Source organism: Podarcis gaigeae, assembly GCF_964106915.1.
Source record: "Podarcis gaigeae genome assembly, chromosome: 13".
Lineage (NCBI taxonomy): Eukaryota > Metazoa > Chordata > Lepidosauria > Squamata > Lacertidae > Podarcis > Podarcis gaigeae.
The window spans coordinates 19,703,383-19,712,535 of record NC_139689.1 but is presented as its reverse complement, the minus strand read 5'-3'; the positions used below and the strand labels follow the sequence as shown (position 1 = coordinate 19,712,535).

General features: G+C 46.9%; 1 protein-coding gene across 2 annotated transcripts; it reads right to left on the bottom strand.

The window, feature by feature from the left end:
- Positions 1-1,412: 1,412 nt before the first annotated feature.
- On the bottom strand, positions 1,413-8,232 carry LOC310829411 (uncharacterized protein). Of its 2 annotated transcripts, XM_083707810.1 has the most exons (4): positions 8,137-8,232; positions 7,646-7,891; positions 2,856-5,674; positions 1,413-1,841 (listed from the first exon to the last, which is right to left on the bottom strand). In XM_083707810.1, exons 3-4 carry the CDS (start codon positions 5,654-5,656, stop codon positions 1,679-1,681), a joined length of 2,964 nt encoding a protein of 987 aa, XP_083563936.1. In that variant the 5' UTR covers positions 5,657-5,674; positions 7,646-7,891; positions 8,137-8,232; the 3' UTR covers positions 1,413-1,678. The 2 variants fall into 2 exon arrangements, with proteins under 2 accessions (XP_083563936.1, XP_083563935.1); XM_083707809.1 differs by lacking the exons at positions 7,646-7,891; positions 8,137-8,232 and having other exon boundaries at positions 2,856-5,677.
- Positions 8,233-9,153: the final 921 nt, after the last annotated feature.

The window sequence follows — 9,153 nt, the reverse complement described above, 5'->3', positions numbered from 1 at the left end:
GATTATGGTAAACTTCAAATATAGCCCAAGGGTAGAGGTAGTGGAGGCCCAGAGCTCAGATAGGGATGGAAACATCTGTCCATTTGGGGTTTCCGTTTCTCATTTTTTCCAATCTTAAACCGAGTTCTCCACACTTCTGCAGCAGTTTGCAGGGGTGGGGATTAAATCCTCATGAAAATTCATGCAACTTTCTCCTAAACACATTCCCCCCCCTCAAACAATTTTGAGGATTGCTGTGCTTTGATTCTCACATTGTTTTTGAAAAATGCGCATATGCTAGATTTGGTCCTGAATGAAATCTGAATAGCATTTCCTCCATCCCTAGCCTCAGAGCACAACAGGTTGGTTCTAACAAGTCTTGATTTCACATATCTGGCATGGGAAACTGAACTTGCCAGAACACTTTTACATGATTGGGTTTTCCCCTTACAGCCCCCAAATCTAACAGCATTTATAACTGGGAATATTATATCCATTGTAGCAGGCATTTTACATTTTAGCACATTGGGTTGTGCTAACGAGGCTAAGCTTGCTGCACTCAGTTCACACTGAAATCAATTGGATTTACTTTTCCCATTGATTTCAGTGGGGTTAAGTGCAATTAATTTACGTGTCTGCAATGGATTCAGCCCAGTTACTCTTTTGGGATCGAAGTCATTGTACTAACCATCTATAATTACATACAGACAAGAAGCAGGTGTCAAGAAGAGCTATTTCAACTAGCAACCCATAAAAGCATATCGTTCAGGATACAGGCAACATTTCAAACAAATCTGAGGGAATTATATAATTTTGCCATTAGAATTTTGAGCCTTTTAGACAACAATCCTAATAACCGCAATTATTGATATTAACAATGCTTCTAAAGCTCTTCAACACCCAGTCATCGTACAGCAGCAATAAACCTTGAACACATGCTCAGAATGTATTCCCCCCCCAAAAAAACTGATTAATCCCCAACTGATTTTTTAAAAAACTCAATTTAATTCTTTTCTTTTAATGAATTTTAAGGCAATACTGTAAGGCATCAGCTTACTAGATTCAATACTTTTATACTCGCCTCCCCCCCCAGATAGTTAATGTGAGCCCCACAAGTCCCTGTCCAATTTCAGGGGGCATTGCTTATAAAACATTCTGTCATCCAGAGATGGAAAGTGCCATGGCATCCTTTGTTGGTGGCGGCAATCGCAGTACATGTTCTTCCTTCTGCTTCATGTCATTCTAGGTTAGTGTTTCTTAGCCAGTGGGGCTCCGCCACCCCAGAGGCTTGTATAAAGATCTCAAGGGAGGGGATGTCTTTCTTTCTTTCTTTCTTTCTTTCTTTCTTTCTTTCTTTCTTTCCTCCTTCCTTCCTTCCTTCCTTCTTCCTTTTTTTTGAGGGGATGTATTTCTAAAAAACATATTCTAAGCTAAGTAAAAACAACAACAATATTATTTATCTATAAAAGTATGAAATACGTTCATTTCTATTATTAAACACAAAATGCTATTTACAATTAAAAGTCACAACATTCCATTTTTTGGAAATTCAAATAAACTTATAAGAGGAGCCAGGTTTGAAGGGGGTATGTGTGTGGGATTTTTATGTTGGCTAAAAGGCCGCACAGTTGAGAAGCACTGTTGTAGGTTAACCAATACCAGGAAGACTAGTCACAGTGTTTTGCTCTTCGGCCGTCACCTAACAAGTCACGCCAAATTGCGTAGTGTTTTGCTCTGGCTCTCCACAGCTCAAGGCCTCATGCAGTTTGGTCCAGAACACATTCTCAGCCTCAGGGTCCTCAGGCCATGTGAGGTAGCTCTCTTGTTTCATCAGTTTCCTTAGGCGATGATAGGGAGACAACCTAGGAAGGAAAGAAAGCAGGGCTGAGGTTTCCCATTCCTTAGCACACTGGCCATACTCCACACCCAAACGTACTCAACAGGGTTCTCAAGAAGTGTCCCGCTGGAGCAGACAAAGGCTGAATCTAAGCAAAACATCCTGCTTCCCTTGGTGGCCAACCAACTGGGGGATATAACATAAGCAGTCAAGTACAACACTTCCTGTTTGCCTAGAGTGGACATGCAGGGGGGGCGGTTACTCCACAGCTAGGAGGACTTCCTGTCACACCTGGTCTGGAGCTTCCTCCCCCTGCATGTGACCCTGGGAGACCCATAAAAGGGGCTGGTCACGCAGCCACCTCCCTTCTTCTTTCTCTTGATACCATGCTCTCTTGATACTGATGTATTTTGCTGTCTGCTGGCTCTCAGTCACCAGGACATGGGCTCATTCCCATATGGGATGAACTCAAACCCTCTTCTGTAACTCTAAGCTAAAGCCTGCCTTCAGGAATCCAACTGTGAACTGAATGTGAGTAAAATTCTTGTTACTTTTAAAAGAAGCTTCTTGTGTCTTTATTTTTTTTAGGGATAAAATGGGGACTTACCAGGAACAAAATCCAATCTGAACAAAGCCAGATTGGATTGCTTAAGTAAAGAGATTCAAACAAATCTACCAACTAGCTTCCTGCTATATATTGGGGAATGTTGCTCTGCTGCTGACTCACAAGCGTGAGCTAAGAAGGATACTATTAAATCAATATATCCTCTCCTAGTACCTACAACATTCCCACACCAGCAGCATATGGGAAGCCCACAAGCAAGGGCGCAAAGGCAGTAGCCTTCCCCAGCGTTTCTGAACATGGGTGTTAATATTAAATTGTGGTTTTATTATGATTTGTGGAATTGTACCCTCCTCCGGGGTTATTTTAAACAAAGGATAAGAAATGTTCAAAACAGAATGAATGAAATAAGATCTCCTGCCTTGGCACCCAATATTCCTGTCTCACCTTTGCGGCTGATGAGCTATCCTCACTCACCTGTAGTTAGGGATTTCCTCCATAAAGACCACAACCAGAGGGTCCTCCCTCTGGTAGTAGATCTTGGAACAAGCAAGTTGGATTTCCAGCGAACACCACTCACTTTCCAAGTAATTGTCGCTCACCACACACAAGGTCTTGCGGCTCTGGCTTATTCCATTCTGAACGTTGTCTATGTAATATTCTCCAGGCGCGAAATCTCTAGGCCCGAAGCAGAGCCGCAAGCTGGGTTCTCCTTGCACTTCCAGCTTTTCCAGAACATTGTTCACCACCCATTCGTGGTCCTGACTACAACAAGAAATGTAGGCATCATACTGGTATTCCTGTCCCTTTTGGCGCAGGCGCTTGAAGCCCCAGCCCCTCAGCAGGTAGTAGCCATGTCTGAGGGTCCAACCAAATTTGGTATAGACTAAAACAGTAAACAGGAAGCAAAGGGTGATCACAGTGGTGGCAATGAAGAAGTATATTCCCATAGTCTCAAAGCAGAAGGAGAAGTCTTCATAAGCAAAGAGACGGTCAGTCGTGCCAGGGCCAAAGCAATGATATGAGCCCAGCATGGACACCTGGATATTTGGTTCCGACACAGACCAGTTTTGAAACCAGGCATTATCACAGGAGCATGTCAGGGGATTCCCAGACACATCCAGGTATTTCAAGGAGGAAAGCCCACCAAGCGTTTTTTTGCTGATGTTCCTCAGGTCATTCTTGCTCAGGGATAGTTGCTCTAGTGATGTCAAACCAGAAAATATTTGTTCAGGCAAGTCCTTGATGGCACTGTCATCTATCCAGAGTTGGCTTAAGTTACCCAGGCCTTGGAAGAAATTTAATGAGGGTTTCCAAGAGTCATTGAATGGACTGATTTCGGAGACATCTAAGGACTTGAGGCTAGTCAGGTTAACAAACGAGATGTTAAGGAACAAGAGACTGGGGTTGCCCTTCAAAGAGAGGTATTGTAGGTTCCCCAGGCCTTGGAGGACTTTGTCTGGGGGACAAATGGGTAGTCTAGGACTCTGAAAACTAAGGTCCAGCTTGCGAAGGGAGCGGAGACCAGCAAAAGGACTCGGGTAATCATATTTGTTGTAAGTAAAGAGGTGGTTGTGACTGATGTCCAAGATTTCTAGTTTTTTGAGTGATGTAAAGACTCCCCGAGATAGCTTGTAAAGCAAGTTGTGGTCTAGGTAGAGATATCTCAGGGAGTTCAGCTGGTAAAAGCCATTCCTTTTGACAGTGAGGATTTTGTTTCCTGACAGCAGGAGAGTCCCCACATGCTTCAGCAAAAAGGCACGGGGCTTGATTAATTTGATGCTGTTATCCCTCAAGTCCAAGAACTCCATCTTACGGGCATAATGGAAGGTGTTGCGGGTGACAGCTGTGATCTGGCAGCCCTGCAGGATGAGGGTCCGCAATGCCTCCATGCCAAAAAAGGATCTCTGCTGAAGGTTCGTCAGGTGGTTCTTTGACAGATCCAAATAGCTCAAATGGTTCAAAGGACGGAAGACAGAATCCTCCAACTGGGAAATGGAATTTCTCCTTAGGATCAGGGTACGTAGCTGCATCTGCTTCCCCCAGGCACTAGAGCTCAGCCTCAGGACTTTGCACTTCTCCAGAGAGAGGAATTCCAGGCCTTGAAATGTTTCGAAGACCCCATTTTTCAGATACTTGTACCCTGTGGTGGACAGATCCAGCCACGTGAGATTAGTGCAGGAACCCAGCTGCCTCAGTTGAGTGTCATTCATTTGAGAATGTTGGATGTCCAAAGAGGTCAAAGAGGGTAAGCTTTTGAAGAAGGAGCAAGCTGCTGACATGCTCTCATTTAATGGTGGATTCATACTGGATAAATGCAACATGGTTAGGCTAGGGAGAGTTGCATTGATAAGCTGGGAGATATCCAGGGGGTTCATGTTGAAGGACAACTCCACCAAAACAGGGGTGGCCCGAAAGGATCCAGCCTCCACTTGCGACATGTTGTTATGGGTTAGGTTGAGTTGTTGCAAGTTAGGGAAGGAGCAGTTAGACAAGTCCAGCCTGGAAATCCCATTGCTGTTGAGGCTGAGGTTCCTCAGGGAAGGAAAGACAATCCAACAGGGGCCCATACACGGAGTAGAGATCTGATTGGAACCCAAGTCAAGGAAGGTAAGGTTGGCCAAGCCTTGGGTAGCTGTTGCCACCTCTTGGAGACTAGAGAGATTATTGTTGGGAAGGTGCAGTTCCTGGAGAGCCACCTGGGATATGAGGGAGCTGGGATGCAATGTGGCGATACTGTTGTGACCCAAAAACAGCTCATGCAGATTTCTGAGGTTGGACAACATGGAGGACTCCACAGACACCAGCTGGTTCCAGCTCAGATCAAGCACCTCCAGGTCCTCCAAGCTTTGGAATGCATTATACTCAATGCCTGATATGTTGTTGTGGTCCAGGTAAAGTTCCAACAAGTGAGGAAGATGGGAAAAGGTTGTTGAGGTCAGGTGCGTCACTTTGTTGTTGGAGGCGTTGAGCCAGCGGGTGGAGTTGGGCAGCTGGAGGGTAACAGAAGTCAAGTTGGAGATGGCCTGGCCACTGCAGGTAGCAAGGCCCGGTCTGTTCGGGGAAAGAATACAGTGAGCGAGCCCGAAAGAATGAACGCCCTGATGCGGCCACACAAAGAAGGCTAGCAGCACGCAGAGCATCATGGAGACAAGTCTAAAATTGGGCATCGTGAGCTCTTTGTGCTTCCTGTATGTCATACTGTGGGTTTCACAGGACCAAAGGCAGTTGTTTCTTCTCCATCTTGGGTTGAGAGAACCATCATGCAGCAGCTTCATGCAGAAGACATTCAGCTCCTAAAGCAAGAATACGAACACGCTTCCAGTGAGTTAAACGCAGGGTGGTGAAATGCGTAATCTAGTACACTGCAGCTGGAAACATGAGGTTCTTCTGCAAGGTTTACTGAGGAGGAGTGCTGATATGAATTCACTAGTCATATACAGGGGTAAACTGCCCACATTCTCTGCCCCTTCAAAGGCTCAGGGATGCAATATGGGGGTACAGCAGAGTTCTCTCCTTATTCCTAAGGCACAGCAAGGGGCCATTGTTCATGCCCCAGCTATTATATTGAAAGGAGCTGCCTACCATGGGGGGTGGGGGGACATCTTCTCAATGGTACTCAGGGGGATCCTGGGAAGGGGTGAAAAGTGTCCCTTTCACACTGCGCAGGCAAGCCTTTAGTGACTTCCCCAAAACATGTTAGTCTTGAATGAAGGAGAATAGCGTCTAAAATGCAACAAAGGGGAAATGGAAGCAGGAGAAAACAGAGCTGTAGGTTTAAGTCAACTTTCCCCAGCCTGTTGCTCTCCTGATAATTTGGACTACAACTCCCATCAGCCCCAGCCAGCATGGACACACACATACTCTCTCTCTTTCTCTTTCCTTGCCACTGTCGCCCCTGACCATGCACTTGGCTTCTTCCTCTGAAACCAGCCCCACATCTGCCCACAGAGGAAGAAAGTGAGATGAATGGCGGTCAGCTGTTCCTTCTCCTTCATCCTGTCACCACTTACTCACCCAGGGGCCAGGTAGATGTGTGGAAACAACTGATCTGCACTTTTTAGAATAATTAAATAAATAGGCGCCATGGGGCAGGGGTGAAGCTAAGCAGAATCCGGATGGTGGTGGGCAGAGAGGGGGGAGTTTAACCCTTGTCTTCTTGCCACCATCCTGGTTACACACAAACTGTGATTTGTATCAGGAAAGAAGCTCCCATGGGCTCCTGCTGCGGCTAACAGCAAATTGGGGTGTGTCATTTTGATCATGATCACAATGGGGTGATGGTTCCCCACCCCTGCTGCCCCTATCCTCACGAGGAGGCTGCACACATGCTAGTTACGGCATGCTAACTGCTTTTACACACCTGTAATTTTATTTAGGAAAGTGGCTTTGGGTTCGGAAGGTGCGGATGTTCAATCTCTTGGTGGGAAAACATTTCCTTGTCTGAGCTGCTGGTGAACTGCTGCCAGTCAGTTTTGACAGTCCTGAGCCAGATGGAGCAAATGGCCTGACTCTGTTTCTGTGCCCTCAGAGACAGCAGGTGGATGGGCAACAAGGAGAGAGGACCAGTAAGCAGGCTGCGCAGATTGGCAGTGGGTCTTCTGCTCTGGCCCAGCAGAACATCAACCCCCTATCGCCAGCACCTGCCCCCATCCCTGGGTGTCCTCTCATCCAAAGGAAACAAAACACACCACACAAAACCACACTTCTCTCCTCTCAGGAAAGTGAGGAGCAGCATAACAATATGCGGGGAGACAAAAGAAGCCTCCGCAAACCTCCACAGCTAAACAAAGGACTGCTTCAGACCTTGAGCAACCTCAAGTTGTCGAGTGATTTGTAAATGCCACATGGGAGGAAGCTCAAGGCGGTATGACTGGAGGAATCTGAAACCGCAGGCTTGTGATCCGGTCAGAGGCAAGAAAGCAATCATTTCCAAAGTTTACAAAGCCTCATACTGTAAGGTCTGCAAGTTGTAATATCTCTCGCTCTTTTTAAAACACCGACTGCTAAAAGACAGTTTCAGCAGAGAGGGAAAGCTTGCCCTCTTGGACTTTTGCCTGTCAGGGAAGCTCCTTGAGGCGAACGCAAGAGTGCTGCCATGGGCATATTATTGCACAAGCAACCAGACAGGCATGGGAAATACCCATTTTTTCCAGCCCCATCATTTCCTCTTTGCCCTTCCACTCATTCTGTTTTGCAAGCCACCTCTGTGACTGAAGCCAAACCTCCTCACCAAACCCCGAAGGTCCTGCCGTGGGCAAACCCACCTTTAGCCTTGGGTCTTTGTCTTGGGTCTTTCTCTCATCCACTGAAGAAGCTGCTCCAGTGTGCTTCCTCCTTCTCCCATGGTACGTGAGGTTTGAGTCGAAGTGCAGCTTATTTCCTCCTCCTGTGGTCAGCCATGTGCCCCTTCACTCCCTGGGTGTGCCAGTTGGGAACTGAAACTTCTCGACAGAAGGAGGTGCGGCATGAAAAGAGGAAGAGGTGGAGCAACACTGGGATACTTTCGCTCTCTCTTTCACCCATGGGTGAAGAAGAAGAGTTTGGATTTGATATCCCGCTTTATCACTACCCGAAGGAGTCTCAAAGCGGCTAACATTCTCCTTTCCCTTCCTCCCCCACAACAAACACTCTGTGAGGTGAGTGGGGCTGAGAGACTTCAGAGAAATGTGACTAGCCCAAGGTCACCCAGCAGCTGCATGTGGAGGAGCGGAGATGCGAACCCGGTTCACCAGATTACGAGTCCACCGCTCTTAACCACTACACCACGCTGGGTGAGCTTTAAAAGGCGAATCAGACAAATTCATGGAGGCTCAGGCTGTCAGTGGCTACTAGCTACAATGCCTACGCTCTATGGCAAAGCTTTCCGAACTATGTGTTGCGACACAATAGTGTGTCGGCTGCAGTGTATAGGTGTGTCATGCGAACACTCCCCGTGCTCCTCCCAGGACTGGAAAAGGGTTGGTCCTTTGACTGCCTTGGTAGTTGGAAAGCCTCCGGGCCAGAGGCATCAGGGTACCCTATTTTATGCCTGTATTTAGTTTCTAAACTGGGGTCATCAGGCCCTAACCTTGCATTTAGGTCGCCCACCAGCAGGACCTTTACTCCCAGATAATCTGCTAGCAGTAACCTGACATAAGAATCCAGTCTATTCCGGTTGCCCTCAATGTCGGGGTTTTTTTTTGCTAGTTGGGGGAATATAAACGCTAGTAAACTGCAGTTTCCCCAGGATATGAGTAGCGCCATTGCTAGGTGATCTAAGGGGGACAGCTCCTTACAGGTGGGGTTTAGGCATAACCCCTCTTTGAGCCTCCCTGGTCCTCTGCCTGTGACTGCTCTAACTGAAAGGGTTTAATTTAACCTCTGCTTTGCTAGTAAAACTGAATTGCTGTTTTGCAAAATGATGCATGTCTAAAAAAAGTGTGTCACCAACATAAAAGTATGGGAAGCTCTGTTCTGTGGGGCAGTAAGGTTCTGAACACCAGGTGCTGGAAACCACCATACCCTCCAAGTGCCCCGATTTTCCACACACAGTTCTGGAATTTCAACGGAGCCCAGCAACAGAAGTGTGCAGCACCAGGTGTTGAAATTGTGCGCCCCTAACAATTTTGCAAGAAAATGGACTGCAAGAAGATCAAACCTATCCATTCTGAAGGAAATAAGCCCTGAGTGCTCACTGGAAGGACAGATCCTGAAGCTGAGACTCCAATACTTTGGCTACCTCTTGAGAAGAGAAGACTCCCTGGAAAAGACCCTGATGTTGGGAAAGATGGAG